This window comes from Ciona robusta, chromosome 14, assembly GCF_009617815.1.
Source record: "Ciona robusta chromosome 14, ASM961781v2".
Taxonomy (NCBI): Eukaryota; Metazoa; Chordata; class Ascidiacea; order Phlebobranchia; family Cionidae; genus Ciona; species Ciona robusta.
The window spans coordinates 2,576,457-2,597,914 of record NC_143248.1 but is presented as its reverse complement, the minus strand read 5'-3'; the positions used below and the strand labels follow the sequence as shown (position 1 = coordinate 2,597,914).

The 21,458-nt window shown below is 36.9% G+C and overlaps 3 protein-coding genes across 3 annotated transcripts; all 3 read right to left on the bottom strand.

The window, feature by feature from the left end:
• Positions 1–9: 9 nt before the first annotated feature.
• LOC149724923 (integrator complex subunit 7-like) lies at positions 10–18,399 on the bottom strand. The gene is made up of 22 exons (XM_089892162.1): positions 17,690–18,399; positions 16,970–17,099; positions 16,217–16,363; positions 15,657–15,841; positions 15,249–15,319; positions 14,792–14,920; positions 14,178–14,312; positions 13,763–13,868; positions 12,946–13,169; positions 12,134–12,294; positions 11,552–11,663; positions 10,961–11,098; positions 10,249–10,464; positions 9,334–9,522; positions 8,786–8,889; positions 7,579–7,638; positions 6,935–7,016; positions 6,095–6,181; positions 2,034–2,132; positions 1,249–1,482; positions 882–972; positions 10–381 (listed from the first exon to the last, which is right to left on the bottom strand). Exons 1-22 carry the CDS (start codon positions 17,739–17,741, stop codon positions 218–220), a joined length of 2,916 nt encoding a protein of 971 aa, XP_089748288.1. The 5' UTR covers positions 17,742–18,399; the 3' UTR covers positions 10–217.
• Positions 18,400–19,504: 1,105 nt separating this feature from the next.
• On the bottom strand, positions 19,505–20,533 carry LOC149724922 (methyltransferase-like protein 22). The gene has a single exon (XM_089893083.1). It carries the CDS (start codon positions 20,530–20,532, stop codon positions 19,648–19,650), a length of 885 nt encoding a protein of 294 aa, XP_089749209.1. The 5' UTR covers position 20,533; the 3' UTR covers positions 19,505–19,647.
• A 65-nt stretch (positions 20,534–20,598) lies between these two features.
• LOC149724921 (coatomer subunit zeta-1-like) lies at positions 20,599–21,443 on the bottom strand. Its single transcript, XM_089893084.1, has one exon. It carries the CDS (start codon positions 21,441–21,443, stop codon positions 20,913–20,915), a length of 531 nt encoding a protein of 176 aa, XP_089749210.1. The 3' UTR covers positions 20,599–20,912.
• Between the last annotated feature and the right edge of the window lie 15 nt (positions 21,444–21,458).

Here is a 21,458-nt window from a genome sequence, read left to right as displayed (position 1 = left end):
ACGTATAACTGGTTTGCGCCCTATTTGTATTTATCACCATCGGAAACGCCCGCTCCAAATTGATGACGCATCCACTCGCATAGGTCAAAACTCGTCACAGTACATGCTGTGTACTGTCACAAACGGACATCGGATTCGTCACAATGCAAAAAACAAGTGGCTGCAACGATCCATAAGGGGGTGGGCAAGCAGCGTATGTATTTTTAGCGTTGCACAACTATCGGTTTGTTGGTGTCGAACGGGCTTGTGACTGTTGTGTCTGTTGTTGAATTCGTACACTGTCATCATATGCCTTAACAAGGACAGTCTCTTTAGGTCCTGTTTTCCACCAAACGCCGTCTCCATCTTCGACGTTGGTTTCAATATGTAGCATGTAAATACCTTGAAAAGGAAATCATGCTAAACGGTATTTAAAATAACCCAATAGGTTACATAAAAACTCCTAAGAGGGAATAAGGTGAATGAAATAGTACACTTGTGTGTTATAACTGCTGCCATTGTTCGCCACGCAATAAATAAGTTTCATTCATTTAACTAAGTTTCAACAGTGTTGTTTCCGAATAAAACTATCTTTGTAGAAGAGTATTACAAGCTGACAATGGCATATATATAGTAGCGTGGGGGAAGATGGGACACCTTTAGCACCTAATATCCAAATACCCTGATCGAGTTTTAAACAATTAACAACGGTCTATAAGAGTTGTAAGGATATAGTTTTATAATTCTTTGAATGTTCCTTGTTTACCATTAAATGGGACGAGAAAATATAATTAAAAGGTGTCCTATTTCCCCCACGTTACTGTAGCTTACTATATAGATAGCCCACTCACAAAATGCTACACTCCCGCGCACGTATGAAATATTTTAATGACAACTTTTACCTGCCAGTGGAAAATTGACAAGAAACTGCGTGCTAAAGTAATCGTTTCGTGGATTTACCGTCTGTACAAAATGGGATTTTCCTTCATCGACCTGAAAAACAACATGTTTTAAGTGCGTAAAATTAATATAGTAGGGTGGGGGAAGATGGGACGCTTTTTCAATCTATTTTCTCATCCCATTTGCCAGTAAACAAAGAACATTCAAGGCATTATAAAACTATATCCTCATGACTCCCATAGACTGTTGTTAATTGTTTAAAACACGATTAGGATATTTGGATAATATGCGCTAAAGGTGTCCCGTCTTCCCCCACCCTACTATACAAAATTTTTGTTTTTATATTAAAAAAATTAACATTTTTAGTACCTTTGTGTTAGTGACTTTGGCTTGCCCTTGTTTGGTTTTTCGAAGGCTGAGTTTGACTCTCGCAACCTCTCGAAACTTTTTATACGTCTCGTCACGATCGCCCGCGCACTCTATGACATCACTATCAGTTGAGTTAACATGCTGAATCACGCCTTCCACTTTCAACGTAAATTGTTGGTTGATTTCAACGTTCACAGGTCCGCTTGTACCACGCTGGCTTGGTGAGATAGCAAGCTAAAAACAATAAGTTATGCGCATGCTACTATCGTCGTGGGCTTATGTGCCCTTGGTCAAGACACTTAAAGACAATTGCTTTAATCCAGTAGTCACTAATTGGTTGTTCAAAATATCAGCCACACATACAAAAAATCCCCCAAATAATCACCCACAAAGTAACATACTTGGTAACTCATAAGCTGGCACGAGGTGTTTGAAACAGGACACCTGTGTTTAAATGTTGTTTCCGGCCACACGATCATTAAGTAAGTTACATAATTACATTCATACATGCAGACGCTAATAGGCCCCTGAAAGACTTTGCCTGGTCTATCGGGCAAAATTTTAAAATATATGAAATATAAAAGACTAAAACATAGATGACTAATTTAGTAATTTTGCATTTAATATGCTTTTTCAAATTATTTGTTTTTTAAAATAATGTTTTTTTATTGCTTTCCACTTGCCAGTCTTTTTTACCCAAAAAATTAAACATTTTAAAAAACCTAATAATTTTGATTTTCCTCCTTAAATGAGTAAACTAGAACAAACTAACTACACACAAATACCTTTATACTTGTGGTTTGTAAACTTTGGTAGAAATATCTTGGAAATGAATGAGGAACCGAAAGAATTGTAGACGAACACATGGCCAAACAATCTGTCAGCTTAAGGTGGATAGATAATAAAAAAATGCTTTTTTTTAATTATGCTTTATTCTGTATATAGTAGGCTGGGGAAAGACGGGGCACATTTTCATTCTATTTTCCTGTCCAGTTTGGTAGTAAACAACGAACATTCAAAGAATTATAAAACCGTATCCTTACGACTCCCATAGAGCATTGTTAATTGTTAAAAACTTAATCAGGATATTTAGATATTAGGTGCTAATAGTCCAGCAGAATTGTGTCAAATTATGGTCGAATTGTGGGATTTGATGTAAAAGCATGTAATTTGGTACACTTATAGAACTGGACATGCTGATTTTTTTAAAACTCAGACCCATCTCGAAATCTCGTTTTATGACGTCATGGTGACGTCATAAAAATTCCACAAATCAAGAAATTTTTGCACTTTTGAGGTTAAACGCATTTTATTACGTGGCGCTGTATTGACTGTTTATAATTCCGTTGGAAAATTGTTCACGTCTTTTGATTGTTACCCAATTTTCATTCAAACTGTTCCGTCATACCAAGTAAACTGACTTTTACTATATTGTATTGACGTCAACTGTTTTGAAACACAGCACTCTATTGTTTCAAAAGTGAGAAACTGATCATTTGGAATTAGAAGCCATTATATGTCAAGAAATTGCTTCGTAACTGTGATTCAGATAGCTTTCCAGAACCTCGTTAAATAGAGTGAAACTGTTGGTTGCAGATGTATGACAATAAAACGTGATGTCAAAGAAGATCGTGATTTTCGACTGTGAAAGATCTGTAAGATGAGAAAAATCTAGTACTATTGACTGGGGAAAATGTTGTATTTGTCAAAAAGATACTTCAGAGAAACTGCTATGTCCGGCGACGTTCCATAGAAAGGGATATGACCGCAACTCAATATATAAGGCACTCGCTGGAAACATTTTGAAATTCGCTGAGTTAGGATGCATGCCAGTTGATCTGGATATGTCAGCTTTAAATTGTGGTGATGGCACCATAGAAACATTTAAACAGCGTGAGGCAAAGTTCCACAAAAGTTGTAAGGAAAAGTTCAATGACCTGAAATTAGGAAGAGCTTTGAAAAGAAATGAAAAAAGTGCGTATCAGGAAGAAGGCTCTTCTACAGTCCCAGCCAAGATCATGCGCAGTGCTTGATACGCGTGACATAATGAGTGAAAAAGTTATTAAAACAGTAAAAAGTATCGAAAAAGCGGGAGATCAACAATACAGAAGGTTTTTGGAGGAGCGCATATTGAAGAAAGACAAGTTAATATCTGACCCTATACCGAAAAACAAATTCCCACTCTTCAGCTGTCCTCCTATGAAATCCAGTACATCTACGAAGTTGGAGATCAATACACTAAAGAAGAACTGTCAACTTTTCTCTCAGCTTTATATTTCATGCCAAGTGCGAGAAGAAAACCTTGCAGAATTCTTTCAACATGAGAACAACAGTTGTCCTCCTGCACTTTCAAAAAATGAGGAGATTCGCTCAGGTAGCAAAGCAGATTTGGTAACCTGTCTGGAAATTATTGTCCCTCCATCCACTAAAAAGCCTAATGTTGACGCAGTCATCATTGATGGTGCAGCAGTAATTAATATGTTGAAGCCAATGAATTCCAAAACATTTGGAGAATATGCAAAGGATGTCCATTTACCATTCATTGAAAGGCAGCTCAAAGATGCTTCAAGGGTGGACGTCGTTTGGGATGTTTACCGATACATGACTTCTGTTGCATGCATATAATGCAGCAAAGCGTGGCTATGATAAAGCCATGATACGGACAGTCGATACGGATGTAGTGGTGATTGCCACGGGAATGTTTCACGAATTGGGCCTTTCGGAACTCTGGGTTGCATTCGGTACAGGAAAGAATTTGCGATATTTGCCTATCCATTCTCTTTGCAACCGCCTTGGCAGGCAAAAATCGAAGAGTCTTCTGATGTTTCATGCTTTGACAGGCTGCGATCAAGTGTCTTTCTTCGCAGGCAGAGGGAAAAAGACAGCTTGGGAGACATGGAAACACTTTGAAGATGTCACGCCAGCATTTAAATATCTCTCTGAAGCACCAGATCTTGCTGACGTTGATCAGAGTTTACCAGTTTTGGAACGTTTCGTTGTCCTGCTTTATGATCGAGTCAGCACATGTAGCTATGTAGATGATTGCCGCAGAGAGCTTTTCACAAAAAAGGGAAGATCTATTGAGTCTTTGCCTCCCACCAGAGCAGCGTTACTAGAACATGTGCGGAGAGCTGCTTATCAGGCTGGGCATTGCTGGGGCCAGTCACTGGTTGCCAGTCCCGAGCTTCCAAATCCAAACAACTGGGGATGGCAGACATCTGCGGAAGGGTTTGTTCCTTTCTGGACAAATCTTTCGGAAGTATCGTCAACATCCAGAGAACTAATTAAATGTGGATGCAATCCAGAAAAAGGTTGCCGTGGCCGGTGCAAATGTGTTCAATCAGAGCTTCAATGCACAGCGCTTTGCAAATGTAACGGAGACTGCGATAGACTATGAACATTGTCATTATTTGTTTTATTTATCGTTCCATGACAGTTAGCTCCATTGTTACTTTATGCTTGTCTCCCTGATAATGCGAATACAAGCCAAAATTGCAACGTCACCATGACATCACATTAACATTAGATTTGTTCTGTTGATTTGTATAGTATAGGGTGGGGGAAGATGGGACACCTTTTCATTCTATTTCTCGTCCCATTTGGTAGTAACAAAGAACATTTAAAAAATTATAAAACAGTATCCTCACGACTCTGAAAGACCGTTGCTAATTGTTTAAAACACGATCAGGATATTTGGATATTACGTGCTAAAGGTGTCCCATCTTCCCCCACCCTACTGTATATATTCATCAACGGTCCTTACAAGACGACTGCAGACCTTTTTTCTTAAAACTTAAACGTTTTTTTAAACTAGCAAAAAGTAAAACTAGCAAAAACTGTGTTATGAAATCATCGAACCGTGACGTCATCGTGACGTCATAAAATCGAGATTTCGGAATGGGTCTGAGTTTCAAAATGTTCAGCGTATTAAATTCTACAAGAGTACCAATTTTCATGCTTTTACCTCAAATTCCACAATTATTTCACCATTCTGCTGGACTATAAAGCTTTTCAGTCTTCCCCCACCCTACTATAATATACAAGCAATTAATATCTTTTTTGTTACTAAAAACTGCTGCCGTAACAGACTATCTAGTAAAGTAGTAATTAGGGCTTCAATTTAATTTGAGTTTCACTTGACATAAAGTATATGCATTGCACATCATCAAAGATAAACAGGATGCAGATTAATTGGTTTAGCTAACACACTAGGGCTTTCGCTGCTACCATTGAGCATATGTGTCTTTGGCCAAGAGACAAAAAGACAATTGCTCCAACCCAGTATTAACTGATGGATTTTTAGATTATCAGGCACACATAAAAAAATGAAAAACCCTCTAAAATAATTACCCTCAAAGTAACATACTTGGTAACTAGTAAGCTGGCATGAGGTGCATGAAACGGAACACCCGAGTTTAACGACTGTCGTTTTTCCGGCCACGCGGGAATAAAGTAAGTTACAATAATGGTTTCTTGAAAAAACACACTGTAATGAATACCAAGATTTGTCCGGCGCCGTGGCGTAGTGGTTAGCGCGCCTGCCTGTAACCATTAGGTAATGGGTTCAAGGCCTGTCGCTGCTACCATTGTGGGCGTATGTGTCCTTGGGCAAGACACTTAACGACAATTGCTCCAACCCAGTGGTCACTAATGGGTTGTCCAAATTATCAGCCATACAAAAAAAAATAAATAAAAAATCCCAAAAAAATAATCACCCACAAAGTAACATACAAGGTAACTCGTAAGCTGGCACGAGGTGTATTAACACCCGTGTTATAACGACTGTCGTTTTCCGGCCACGCGAGGATAAAGTAAGTTACATTCATTCATTCATTCATATATTTACCGTGTGAGATATAGGTGAAGATGGAGGATTATCTTTTAAAACATCTTCCAACATAATGGTCACCTTCTTAAATGCATCAGTAAGGGCCTGGTAAGAATGACAGTCTTTGTATTTTGATCTATTTATATTTTTAGCAGGAATTGGTAAAACTTTATGTACACCAGCGTTTCCTAAACTGAGGTAAATTTACCCCTTTAACCCTTGGGGTAAATTGCTTGTATTTACTAGAGGGTAAATAAGCTACCAATTAAAATCCACATCAGTTGACGACAAAAAAAAATGAGACAATTGTAGTACTTTCCCAGACATTAAACAATTTTTGCCGAAAAGTTAGCGCATCCGTTGCATTAAATATAACTGATGTAATTAGTTGTTTTTCGCTTTTTAATAAATGAGCTCCATATTACATATTAGGGGTAAATCTGATACCCATTACCCATCTTTGTTTAAATGTCAAAGCATACAAAAAAGTTTAAGAACCACTGATCTAGACCTTCTACAAGTAAGATTCTACGCTTTAACTGGCCGTGTGGCAAAGTGAATAGCAAGAACGTCTCTAACTTATAGTTACAAGTTTGCCAAACGACAATTGCTCCAACCCAGTGGTTCTTTATGGGATGTCTAAATCATACATTATAAAAAAACAAAGAAAAAAACTGAAAATAATTCCCACAGAGTAACATGGTGGTAACTCGTAGGCAGAAATGAGGTCTATGAAATAGAACACTCATGTTTTAACGACTTTTGTTGCCTTGTCATATGAAAATAAATAAGTTTCATTCATTCAACTGCATGTTATATAAGAAATAACACGAAAAGCAAACATGTCACATTATTTACCTTTGTTTGAAATCCGACTCTTTTATGCTTTCTACCGCCATCTAGGGAGCTACTTTTTGAAGTCATTGAACCAAGTCCAGCACTGTGAAAAAAATGTAGTAAAAAAAAAACAAGTAAAAGGAGACCAAACATGGCTTCTTTGCCTGCATGGTGTAGCAATCATGATTATTTTTTTACCAAATAAAATGTAAATATGTTTTTAAATGTAAGCGTGTTTTAACAACTGTTGTTTTGTCGCTATAATATCCTGTCTTTTGTTTAAAATATTTATAAACATTTGATATTGTAATCGAAGAGACGAATAAAGTTATTATAAGAAAATTTTAGATTATTTTAAGGTTATATAAACTAAAAAAATAGCAACATAAAAAACATTAAAAAAGGCTATAAACAAAATTAGGTAAGCGTGCTAGCATAACAGTGGTTAGCGCGCCTGCCTGTAATCCAGGGGTAACGAGTTTAAGGCTGGTTGCTTTAACTCAGTGGTCACTAAAGGATTGTTTGAAAAAAAAATTTCCACAAAGTAACATACATGGTAACTCGTAAACCGGTACGAGTTGTATGAACACCCGTGTTATAACGATTGTGGTTTTCTGGCCAGGGGGGATAAAGTAAGTTACATTACATTATGTGTACATACTTACCTTCTTGTTAGGAGCAAAACATCGATTGCATGTGCCATGATTGAACAGCTCTGCTGTAACCTGTAAATTGATAAAATTATGTGAGAACTCATACCAAGTTTAGAACTATGTTCAGGTTTTGAATAAAAAATATATATATATATACTTCAGTAAAATATGCATTAGTATTAGGGCTGTGGATTTTCCCTATTTTTGTTTAACCGTTAACCGTTCAGTTTTAACCGGTTAACCGATACAAGTGTAATCCTAATAAAAGCGTCTTGTTTATCGCTTTTCTTTCGCGAATTTAAAGGCAACTTAACGACGAACGTATGGACTATGCTTGCAATACACGGGCAAACGTTCTTAACGTTAAAGTAATGCTTTCTTATTCGTATTCAAACCTGTTTTAAAACACCTGCCGTCTAAATAATCAACGTGTGAATTGCAATTATGACGCAGTTATTAACGTGTGAATTGCTATTATGTCGTAATCAATTGCCAGGTCAAACAATCGCTATTATGATGCAATGAATCCACGTGTGAATGCCTGCTTTTTCGTAATAAACACGCTGCTTGGCTGAGGAAAACATTTAAGTTGTGTGTTACACCAATATAATGTTGCAAAACTAGTTAGCCTGCGGGATTAACAATCAAGATTGACGGCGTAATCGCCATTGTAGGGCACGATCAAAGCAACAGCGTCCCTGCGCACTGTGTCTTATTGCAAAACAACAATCAACGAACACGAACACGTGCCTTTCGTGTAAATAAGACAGATATTGATATACGTTTATGCCCTATGACGTCATAGTTCGGTTAACGACTTGAACTTTTCGTTAGCGGTTAACCGAATAGGTTCGGTTAACCGGTTAACCGTTAACTTTTCCACAGCCCTAATTAGTATATTTTTAAGGTAACCAAAACTTTGCTATTTGAGTATCCTTAAGTATATTTTTTAACTATACAAGTGTGTTTTTAAATATAGAAGAATTTAGCAAGAGACTGGTTCAGATGCTTGAAAGTGACAATACAAAATCAAAGCAAATTTTAAAACTTATCTGGTTACCATGTTCACCAACAAAGTAACATACATGGTAACTCGTAAGCTGGCATGAAGTGTTTGAAACAAAACACTGGTGTTTAAAGACTGTCAATTTCTGGCCACGGGAGAATAAGTAAGTTACATTACATTCATATTGGTGTATGATGCGACCAACATACTTACTGGTCAATGTTTAACAATGTCTTTGGGTCAGAATCAAATGAGGTCATATGCAGGTTACTGTAACCGGTTTCAACCGACATAAACCAGTCTGCACAAGCTTTCATCTGGTAAAAGCACAAATTAAAGACTTCGCAACATATACTAGGACAGGGGGGAAATGGGACATATTTTATTCTATTTTCTCATCACATTTGCTGGTAAACAAAAAAATTCAAAGAATTATAAAATTGTATCCCCACGATTCCCGTAGACCGCTGTTAATTGTTTAAAACACGATCAGGATATTTGGATAATATGTGTCAAAGGTGTCCCATCTTCCCCCACCTATATAAATTATTTGGAGATACTAGAAAACTGTATTGTTTACTTCAAATAAAACAGTACAAATAAACGTTTAATAAAAAACCTAATGCTTTTATAGCTTTCAAATTTAAATAGCACGAAAAAGAAAATTTTTATATTCTTATGATTCATTACAAGTAAAAAGGCTTAAAATGCATTTTTTTATTGATTTCACAACTTTAAAATTTGGGTATTAAAATTCTCACCCTTGTGATAAGTATCTCGTTCTGGTCTCCGTTCTTTTTACCAGTAGGTGACGCTGCAGCGGCAGATGGGGGACAAGTACGGATAAGTGAACACGCGCTTAGTAACTGAGCATGGGCTTGCAGTGTTTCATTACGTAAACGGGCGTATTCACATTGGAAAGTTAGAGGGTGGTTTGGGGTAACTGCAGCCTGCAAGTTTTAATTAGGATTCAAATTATGATTGTATAATTGGATTTGGATGAAAATAAATATCTTTTTGGTTATAATATGCTGTATTACAGTTTAAAAACGATTGTATTTGAAGAATAGGTCCAATAACTAGGGATGCACATTACAGAATAATTGGGTATTCTAGGATATGAAGCCAAAACGGCAAAGTCGAAACGTATAGCAACCCTTAAAAAGATGCTGCAAATCGTTTTCTCTCAAAAGTCCCACAAACACAAGAACCTTTTTTTTCAAAATTATTAACAGAATACCGAAATCCGTAGTTAGATTCAAATACAAAAGGATTCGAAATTCTGTAATGAGCATACCTACCAGTAACCTACATATACATATTATATGGTCTCTCAATCATATATGAATAGATAATTAAATTATGTGAACTTATAACCGTACACCAATTAAAAGTTTTTAACTGTAAGTGTGTTTTAACAACTATTGTTTGGTCGCTGTATCCTATTTTTTCATTTAAAATATTTCTAAATCTTCCCTACCATTAAAAAAGAAACAAATAAAATTTATTATTATATAGTTATTATATAGCAAAATTGAAGTGAATGAATGAAACTCACTTAATTCTCGTACAGCTGGAAAACGACAGTTGTTAAACACGGGTGTCCTGTTTCATACACCTCATGTCAGTAATAGTGTAATATGGCCTTGGCCGCAAAAAAAAACTACTGTATTTACCGTAAGTGATGTAATGCCGTGGTGATACCAATGTATTGCATTATGTAAATTTTTCAAGGTTTTGTCAGAGCAGTTTTGACCAATAACTGAGGTTTCTTTAATAGTTGATTCAGCAAAGGCAAGATCTGCAAGGCCAGTTAACCAGAAGTAATGGTGCTCAGATGCCACAGTGTTGGAAACTTTTTTGAAGAGTGAATGAGCAACTTCGTGTTGGCCCTAAATATGTTAGTTTTAATGCAAGTAGATGTGAATCTAAGTTGCTTTATCTTCGCATGGCCGGAAAACGCCAGTCGTTATCACACAGATTTTAACACCTCATGTCAGCTTACGAGTTACCATGTATGTTACTTTGTGGGTGATTATCTTTTTTTAGATAGTTTTTTGTTTGTATGTATGGCTGATAATTAGGACAACCCATTAGTGGCCGTTAAGTGTCTTGCCCAAGGACAAATATGCACACAATGGTAGTAGCGACGAGCCTTGAACCGATTACCTCTAGGTTAAAGGCATGCACGCTAACCACTTTGTCACTGTGCCGGACGTATCTAAGCTTCATCTAAAAAAAGAGCTGAATATAGTGTGTCTGTGAATGGAACTTCCAAAAAAAATGAAAAAAATGGAAAAAATTACTCAATTTGTTTGTATACCCTACATACAAAATCGGTTCATACAATATTTCTACTGTAAAAACTAATTTATACTAATAATATACCAATCTTGAAGCTTGGCGTGCAATTCTGTATAGAGTCCAATTGTTTAATGATGTTTCTATGGTTTCTAACAACTTGGTTGAAAACCTGACATTTTTCTTCTTATTGTTTGCCCCAAACAGCAGAACACAGATTAGGGTCTGTTTAAAATATTCATGATAATATTAATAACTTTTTTGTCTCTGATTACGGTAGTGAAGATTATAAATATTTTAAATGAAAAGACAGGATATAGCGACGAACAGCAGTTGTAAAAACCGCTTACAGTTATAATACATATTTAGATTTAATTGGAAGAAAAAAGCATTTATTTATGAATGGGCAACAATTATATATATATATATATATGTAACTTACTTACTTTATCCTGGCCTGGCCAGAAAACGACAGTTGGTCTAACATGGGTGTGAATAGAGTTACCATGTATGTTACTGTGTGGGTGATTATTTTTTGTGTGGCTGATGATTTGGACAACCCATTAGTGACCACTGGGTTGGAGCAATTGCCGTTAAGTGTCTTGCCCAAGGACACATACGCTCGCAACCACAATGATATAAAGTATATACTTCTATAATATATAGAGTTTCACTTACAGCATTTTTCTGTGCGTGGTCTGTATTTGAATGTTCTGCACTTTCTTCTGTTGTGAGTTTCAGCAACTTGAAAAGATCTCCAGTGAGGTGGTGTAAAATATTTGGTGTGGAACTGTTTTAAATGAGAACTTAATTAAAAACCATCTTTTTTGTTTCTATTAAAAGTTTAACTTAATAATAATTAAATATAAATGGCTGGTTTTTCTGCTGGGTGTAGCCACCATGCTTTTAAATAAATTTATATAGACAGCTTTAATCGTTCAGATCTTTAAAAATTTATGTTTTTTTGGGGGAAATATTTTACCCTTGCATGTCTGCCACTGCAAGCCAATTAGTTAAAGTAAAGTAGCAAAATATACAAGCCAGATTCCAGTACAGCTTAGCAGTGTATAGGCATAGCTAAAGGTAATTTAAAGTTCTGCAGTGAAAAGAACAACAATTTCATTTGTTTTGGGTAAGTTTCATTCTCTATACATGTTTTTTGTCATAAATTTATTCGGATTCATACAAACAGCTATCATTTGAATTTCAATCTAATTCAAAAAAAAATTCAAAAAATTCAAAATCTGCTCTTTACTTTACCTAGTGGTAACAAGAGACGCAAGAGTTTCAAGCAATATTTTACTTGTGTCGCTGCAGATTGGTATTTCTTCACTAGAAAGCAAACACATGATGTCCTCAGCGAGTCGAACGTCAATTTCCGAATTGTCACAGCTTAAATGTTGCAAAGTAGGAAGAATTATCTGAAAACAGTGATGACATTCAATTTTTCTGTGCATGGTAATTTGCATGTAGCAGTGCTTCCTAACTATTTTATTTATCTTTCCAGATCGCGATTGCAATAAAACGGTATCGAAATTAATATTTAAAGACATCAAAAATAGCCAAAAATAGACAATTGCAATATTCAAAAATTATATTAAGAATTACCCCAAAAAATTTCCAACTGCTTAAAATGGTTTGTTTACTCTTGAAATCACTTTAAATTAATAAATGTAAATCCCACAAACTATTAGAAAGCCCAGATAAAACTAAAAACTATAGATTAGATTTTTCCACATATATCAACTAATGTTTTTACCGGCGCCAAGGCACAGTTGGTTACAGTGTCTGCCTCTAACCTAGAGGTAATGGGTTCAAGGCTCATCACTGCTATCATTGTAAGCGTATGTTTCCTTGGGCAAGACACATAACGGCAAATTGTTCCAACCCAGTGGTCACTAATGGGTTGTCCAAATTATAAGCCTCGTAAAAAATCCCCCAAAAAATAATCAAACACAAAGTAACATACTTGGTAACTCATAAGCTGGCACAAGGTGTATGAAACACCTTGAGTTATAACATTTTTCAGAAACGAGAGAATAAAGCAAGTTACATTCATTCGTTCCTGTTACCTTAAGTGCTCTTTTATCTTGTGCATTTGCATTACTGGAAGGTGCTAATGTGAGCAGTAAGGTTTCAGCTGACTCCATGGCTTCAGTGGCCAATATAGCATGGTTATGTTCATTAGAATGCAGAGCATGGTTTGAAATAGAAACAAACAATCTTGTGGCAAGAGCTGCTTGTATTAAATCAGCATCGTAACAACATTGGCGACATAGCTTCACCAAAGAACCATCTGTTTCATCAATAATATAAAACAAGGTTATAACTTGATAGTAATTTAATCTAAATGGCTTGTTTGTCTGCTAGGTGTAGCGGCCACGCTTATTGTCTTCCAATTAAATGTAAACATGTTTTAAACAGTAAGTGTGTTTTACATTAATAACTGTTTTTGTCATTATATACAGTCTTCTTGTTTAAAATATTTAAATTCTTGGCTACTGTAATCGAAAGGACAAATAAAGTTATTATTATATTATTTATTATAACATTTGATAATAAAAAATAAATTTTATGGGTAATCAACTAATCATCAAATATATATTTTTTAATTTTCAGGATTTAGACACTTTAACAAATTTGCTATAACTTTCAATAATAAACCAGAAAGATTAGTTGAAAAAATAAGTGTATTAAAGCAATACATTAAAAACAGTATATTAGCATTTTGAGAATAAAAAATTAAACCTATTCGCGTATTTATGCATTGCGTAATCAACAACTTTTTTCAGAGAAAAACTTTTTCAGAGAGAAACTTTTTCGGGGAGCAAAATATATTGTTCATGGTCCAACTATACACACATGACAAAACAAGAAACATTCAGTTACCTTCCTGTATATCAAGCTGTACAAGTAATGTTGTATCAGTTAAAGTGCAGAGAACTTGAAGAATTCCTTGCTTTAATGAATCAGCTAGTGTGGATAACTTGTAAGCCTGAGATGGTAAAATACTTTTGTACTAAATTGATGGGTTTATCATTACTGGTGGAAATAGGGTACTGTGACTTGTAGGTTTATGTTTAATTCACAGGCGGTAGGAAAATTTCATTACTACTTTTGGCAGTGGTTTAAATGGGGTAAAAAACACCTAGAGGTTACAAGATCAAGGCACGTCGTTGCTACCATTGTGGGCGTAAGTGTCCTAAGGAAAAAACACATAACAATAGAACACACATGTTATGATGACTTTCATTGCTACCTACCCCACTCAAACATAAATAAGTTACATTCATTCATATCTTACCTCACATAATGCCGAACTATCCTCACTCCTCCATAAATGAGGAGCTTTGCTTGCGAGGATGTTCAGGTTTATCAACGAGTTCCGCTTCACTGCTTCTCTTGGGTCACAACGCAAATATTGATGCAACAGCGCCACCTAAGCAACAAAAAAGAAATATATTTAAGACAGGCCCAAGATCACCACACTTGTAAAGTAGTATTAGTGGCATGACAACCACTGTCCTGATAAAGTGTGGGTGCCATATTTTATACATATCTTAATTTTGAAAGTTTGTGTGGAATATTTTTATATACAAGTTTGTGCATTTTTTCTTCTGATTTTTCTAGGATTCATGATTTGGACACAAACGTAAAATAGTAGGAACATCAAGCATGGGAATCAATACCCAGTTTGCTCCTGCATTATGTCTATCTTAAGCTTAGATATAAAGTAGTTTCCAGTCCAGTTAACGGGATTTTAAACAACTTTACCTTTATTTTATAAGCAATGTCACAAATTAAAAAAAAATCTAGAAAAAAAGAAAAAAAAACAAGCTTTACCTTTATATTTATAAGCAATGTCACAAACTAATAAAAATCTTTAAAAAAAAGCAAGAAAAAACCAACAAGCTTTACCTGTGATGAAACATCAATAAGTGAATGAAGAGAGAGACTTGTGAGAGTGTTTAAAGTTGTAAGGACAAAATCCTGGGCTGGAAATGATGGAAGGAGGTTTTGAAGAACACTACGTGCCTTGGATGAAATCTAACAACAGTTTGAATAATAATAATATAAATATTAATAACTTTATTTGTCTCTTCGATTACGGTAGCAAAGATTTAGAAATACTTTAAACGAAAAGACAGGATATAGCGACAAAACAACAGTTGTTAAAACATGCTCACAGTTAAAAACATATTTACATTTAATTGGTAAAGTGTAAGGTAATAACATCACATAATTTATTTATCTGTTTATATTTGATTGAAAGACCATAACCTTAGGTTTTAATGTGAACGTCTACTGTTTATGATATAATATAATAGATACGGCATTAGCAGTACTACGTTGTGTGTTTGCTTGATAGTTTTACCTGTACATCATAATGCATGTGTTGAAGCACAGGAATCAGCTTTAACTTTACTTCAAGTGGAGTAGATAATCCTGTAAAGGTGTACACTATTTGGTTATATTGGACAAAAATATACTACATCAAAAATATTAGACAAAAATATACTACATCAAACAGTAGCATGGTTCTATACAACTTGTGGTAAGGTTAATTTAAACAGGCATCAGTGACCACTAAGTAACAGTCAGTAGCTACAGAATGTTTTTACCTAAATACAGCTACAATCTTACCATATTAGCAGCACAGAGATTTGATTCCAGTATCTTATAGTTATAAACTAATGTAGCATCTCTGACCTAAATCTCAGATCCCTTGCCTCGCCATAACGTTGCCAAGTATATAAGCAAAAAAAAGAAGATTAGAAATTACCTTGTAACATGGCAGCAATCTTATTACAAATACTAGATGCAAACTGATGGGAATGAGAAGCAAACTGGATTGTGGCGTAAATCGCTGCATCTTGTTCCACTCTATCATGGGAATCAAGGCCCTGCTGTATGCTGTGATGGGCATTCTTCTTGTCTTTTATAATGCAAGCCACACTGCCTAGCATCCTGGGTAAAAATGTTAAGATTTAATGCTGTATTTTACAAGGGCATAATGTGCAGTGCACATGTTAAATTTCAATATTCACTTATTAATTGTTGTTTTATCGCTATATCCTGTACTTCGTTTAAAATATTTCTAAATCTTTGCTACCATAATCAAAGAGACAAATATAGGTATTATTGTTATAGTTTTTGTGGCCCATAAAAGACCAAAGCTTTTATGTTATGCAAGTAAAATTTCACCCCTGTTTTTTTATTTTATAAATTGCAACATGTTTAATTGTCCACAGTTTTAATTTTTTCAAACAAAAAAGGAAAAACATTTTTTTGATTTCTATCATAAAATATTATATAGGATATGCTTGACTGAAGACTCCATACCTTAAAGTAATAGCTCTTGCATATGGATCATTGCTATGTATGACACTGTAAAGCCGACACATAAATTCATCCACATTTAAGATTTTGTCTAAATGTTTTGTACTTTGGTGTGCAACTCTCAAAACACACAGCTTCAGAAAATTGTTCCTAAAAAATTTAGTTCTTTGTTTGTTATTTTTATACAAATACAATCATAGGCGCCTAACATGGGTATGCAAGGTATGCGTATACACCCTGAAAATAAATCAGAGTACCCATTAGTACCCAGTATAAATGCATTTTAATAGCCTTTCTTACAAACATGCCTTAAAATAAACACTATACAGTGGTGATAGTGCAATGATCAGTCCATTTCCCAAATAAAAGCTAATAATGTTACAAGAAAAAAGTTCATGCTTTCGCCGGCATAAATCTTTTAAAACTTGGGGGCAACTTGACTTTTAAAAAGTTTACTTATATTTCTTTATGATAATAATTGTTATAGCGTTCATTTATCCAACAGTATAGTACAGAGTGGCTAGAGCTCAACTCATAACTAGAGGATACTGGGTTCAAAGTTAAACGATGCTATCGTTGTACGAATGTGTTCAAGCAAGATGCTTTATTACAATAGTTCCAACTCCAAAAAAGGGTATTAAATAGTCAGCCATACAGAAAAGTTCTCTACAAGTTAGAGTTGCCCCACTATTTGAGGAAAAAAGAGACATTCAATCATTTAAACAGATTAGCGGTTTAGGAACAATATTTTCTTACCCTGTTCTAAATGCATCAGCCAACTTAAGAAAAGCAGAGTTGATTAAGATAGGGAATGGAAATCTTGAAAACAGGTTTGGGAATCGTACAATTGCTTCACATCGTTCACCCAACTTATGTGCTCTTAAACCTGTAAAGGACTTTAGCAATAATACTCTGTTTATACGATTCTACTAAATGCCACAGTTGGTTAGGGCAATACCTCTAACCCAGAGGTAATGGGTTCAAGACTCGTCACTGCTACCAATGTGGGCGTATGTGTTCTTGGGCAAGACACTTAACTGCAATTGCTCCAACCCAATGGTAACTAATGAGTTGTCTATATTGGCAGAAATATAATAAAAGTAAAAACAATCACCAACAAAGAAACATTCGTGGCTGGCACGAGGTGTATGAAACCAGAACACCCATGTTATAACGACTGTCGTTTTCCGGCCACGCGAGGATCACATAAAGCTTTTATATTCATTCACTCTACAATATAATACTTGAAATTGCTTCTCCGTAAAAAAAATGCTTAATTGTAGTTGTACCAGATTTTGTTTTATCGCAAGACATTTTTAGGTTAACTTTAAGTATTACATATGTTTGTTAATTAACATATGCAGAATACTATATAATGTAAACATCGACATCGTTATTCAAGTGCATGCAAAAGATAGTTAGGTTTTATTAAAGTATTTGCAAAAATTCAAACAGCTGTATTTATATGTACGGCACCTTTATCTAGTTCCATTAAAGCTGAATTCGCATCTTGCTGATGATCGTCCATAACTTTGCTCTTTTAATGAATAAGTAGCTTGAATGCTGAATTACACAGATACAGTTTCAGGCAATGCAACTCTTACAACACGGGTTTGAACAAAGTTATTTAAAATGAAATGTGTAAGCGGCTAAGTGCTCATGGTAGGGAAATCCCCTTACATGTCGTTTGCGATTTTATTGCAAGCCACCAGAAAAACTTGGTCGTGTATTATACAATCAAGTTTAGTGTACTCTGATACAGTACTTTAACTATGGCACAACAAAGACCTTTATACCCTTTTTGCATGGTAAAAAGTTAATGCGAATAACGATCCGCATTAACTCGTCATATGATAACTCGCTAACAGCGCTATTTTGCATGGTCATTGGTTTATGCGCGTATCAACATTGAGTAAGCTTATTTTAGCGCAATATTATTAAATCTAGCTTATAAAATAAGTTTTAATACTTTATGGTGCTATTACCAACGAAAACCTATAAAATTAATACCTGAAAAAGATTAGGCTCTTAAAAGTAAAACTGTACTTTCACCTTACTTTTCTTTACTCGCATAATGCGAGTAACAACTAACCTCCTACAGCAGATGACACGCTTATGACGTTATGCGGGTTAACTTTGTTTTTACAAGTACTTACGCGCATAAAAGTGACCATGCAAAAAGGGTATTATTGCTGGTTCTAGGCTATATCCCCCCAGGCGTTTTCCCACCGGCGATTTCCCCCCCGGCTATTTCCCCCCCGGCTACTTCCCCGCCGTGACTATTCCCCCCGGCTACTTCCCCCCCGTGACTATTCCCCCCCTGACTATTTCCCCCCGGCTAATTCCCCCCCCGGCTACTCCCCCCCTGACTATTTCCCCCCGGCTAAATCCCCCGTGACCATTCCCCCCGGCTATTTCCCCCCCGTGACTATTCCCCCCGGATATTTCCCCCCGTCACCATTCCCCCCCGGCTATTTCCCCCCGGCTATTTCCCACCGGCTATTTCCCCCCGGCTATTTCCCCTCCCGGCTATTTCCCCCCCGTGACTATTCCCCCCCGGATATTTCCCCCCTGTGACTATTCCCCCCGGCTAATTCCCCCCGGCTATTTCCCCCCGTAACTATTCCCCCAGGCTATTTTCCCCCCGTGACTATTCCCCCGGCTAATTCCCCCCCCGGATATTTCCCCCCCGTAACTATTCCCCCAGGCTATTCCCCCCCGGGACTATTCCCCCCCCGGGACTATTCCCCCCCCCCGGGACTATTTCCCCCCGGCTATTCCCCCCCGAGACTATTATCCACGGCTAACCCCTAACCCCTAACACCCTAACACGATGGTCACAGGGGGGAAACAGCCGGTGGAGGAACAGTCGGAAGGGAAATAGCCGGGGGGAAATAGCCGGGGGGGAAATAGCCGGGGGGAAATAGCCGGGGGGAATAGCCGGGGGGAAATAGCCGGGGGGAAAGAGCCGGGGGGGAATAGTCACGGGGGGAATGGTTACGGGGGGAACTAGCCAAGGGTGAAATAGCCGGGGGGGAATAGTCATCGGGGGGAAATAGCCGGGGGGAATAGTCATCGGGGGGAAATAGCCGGGGGGGAGGTCACGGGGGGAACTAGCCGGGGGGGAAATAGCCGGAGGGGAATAGTCTTGGGGGGAAATAGTCACGGGGGGAAATAGCCGGAGGGGAATAGTCACGGGGGGGAAATAGTCATTGGGGGGAATTAGCCGGGGGGAAATAGTCATTGAGGGGAATTAGCCGGTGGGGAAATAGCCGGGGGGAATTAGCCGGGCGGGAAATAGCCGGTTACGATTATTGCTCGCCCCCGCGCCGTATTGGTATAGGCAGCTCATATAATTTTATTGCAACCGTTCTGTTTATCGGTGCCCTTTTTTGTCGGATCACGGGTTAAAAGTGGCATTCATTTCGTACACTTTACAAAACATATGTTTCTACTATCCATAGCTCCAGTTGCTCTGATCTGTCGTAATCAAAGCATGCAGGAATTTCATTAAGAAATACTTGTTTGACAACACATTTCACATGCGTGTCTGTACCGTCGACCAACTCGTTTAAACAAATTTTGAAATGGTCGTATTCTTTACACGTCACGTCCATATCTTCTGTCGTGAAATTCAGTCGTTTTTCTAAAGAAATATATGTTACCAAGAAATGGTGACCTCGCGCAGCTTTGCTGGAAACAGATTGTGTTTTAGCTCGCCGTATAAAGCAATGTATAGTTCGAAAAAGGGCGTCTGTCATATCATTATCGTAAATACAGTCACAAGCCAAAAGGATGTTCGGATTTACTCGGTCATCGGGAAGACATTCAAACCAGTTCAGATCGACAACGTGCATATTAGCGGATATTAAACTAACATTCCTATCTACGTTTTCTTGACACAGAGCAAGTATATTTTCGCCGTGGTCTGTTGCATAAACAGTTTTGGCGAACTGGGCAACGAAAATGGAAGTTAGACCAGTACCGCAACCTAATTCCAGGACTCCTTTTCCTGCGAAACTTTCAGTATTTGCGTTAACATAGTCGCACATTAACAAGGCCCCTCTCCATACTTGCAAACCCACGCTTTCGAGAACCGTGCACATCTCATGACGTATGGTAATGACGTCACGGGCATCACCGGACCGAGACACGACAATGTCACCGTCTTGGTCATATTTTAGATCATCGTTAAACTTGGTATTGTCTTCTGCTGATACTTTAAATTGAAATCGAGTGATTACGACACCGTCTGTATCCACCGTCTTATACAAGTGAACATCTGATAAAACGACTTCTCCAGCTTGAGCAGCCTGCATTTTTGTTAATACATTTTAAATAGCTGATGTCTCTAATCAATTTCCCCTAGAATAAACAGATGGGAGTAAGGTCTAATCATTACATTTGTATTTCATATATCACACCACTCTATACAATATATAATATAAAGTATTTCTTTGACAACACTTCACTATAGGTTCAATCCGAAGTTTATATATAATACAAAAAAACATTTGACCAAATTTTTACTTTTAGTTAATAACAATAAAGCTTTTAACAAAACACGAACAAATTTGTCTGGGAAATTTTGTTGTTGTCAAGTAATACAGATTCCTAAAGATTGTAAAATACATATAGTGAAATATTCTATTGCATTCGTTTCAAATAAAAGCATATCTATGTAGAGAAAAACCATAGTTCACTTTAGGAGAGACCACTTAATTTGGTCTTTAGCAGATTGTAGAACTTGAGTAATAGTTTGTTCTGTTAGAGGGATGTCCTCTCCCCGCATCACAATCTGATCCAGGACATGTCCTCCATCAACCTGCATGATGACTCCTCCATCCACTATCTCATCCACAATCAGGAAGACACTATCTATGTGTCGGAGTAAGATCCTCTTTTCAACATTCTTCCGGAGCAGCAGGTTCACTGAGTCATAAAGGCAAGTGAGGACCGACATGAGCATTAACTCGTTCTCATGAGCACTTCCGATGACATAAAAGAAAAGATCCACATTTCCTTTGTACACCACAGTCTGGCCTTCCAGTAGAGCAATTTCAGAGTCAGATTTGTGAGTCTTGCTGAAGACATTCTTCTCAAAAAGCTTCTGTTCCCTCAAAGTAGGATAGGTATCATCATAATACTTTGCCAATAACCTCTCTCCGTCGTTGTCCAATATCAAAATGGCCTTAACAGTGTACAAAGAGGGTTGTGAAACACCATCCATTTTTACCTAACTTTA

What these genes read in the sequence shown, in the direction of transcription:
- LOC149724923 (XM_089892162.1), bottom strand. Translation starts at nt 17,741, where the DNA reads ATGGACGATCATCAGCAAGATGCGAATTCAGCTTTAATGGAACTAGAT. An exon ending in ACCACGCACAGAAAAATGCT is followed by an intron (nt 11,099 to 11,551) that starts GTAAGTGAAACT and finishes TATTTTAAACAG; the next exon opens with ACCCTAATCTGTGTTCTGCT. An exon ending in CCAAAGTCACTAACACAAAG is followed by an intron (nt 973 to 1,248) that starts GTACTAAAAATG and finishes GTTGTTTTTCAG; the next exon opens with GTCGATGAAGGAAAATCCCA.
- LOC149724921 (XM_089893084.1), bottom strand. Translation starts at nt 21,443, where the DNA reads ATGGATGGTGTTTCACAACCCTCTTTGTACACTGTTAAGGCCATTTTG.
- LOC149724922 (XM_089893083.1), bottom strand. Translation starts at nt 20,532, where the DNA reads ATGCAGGCTGCTCAAGCTGGAGAAGTCGTTTTATCAGATGTTCACTTG.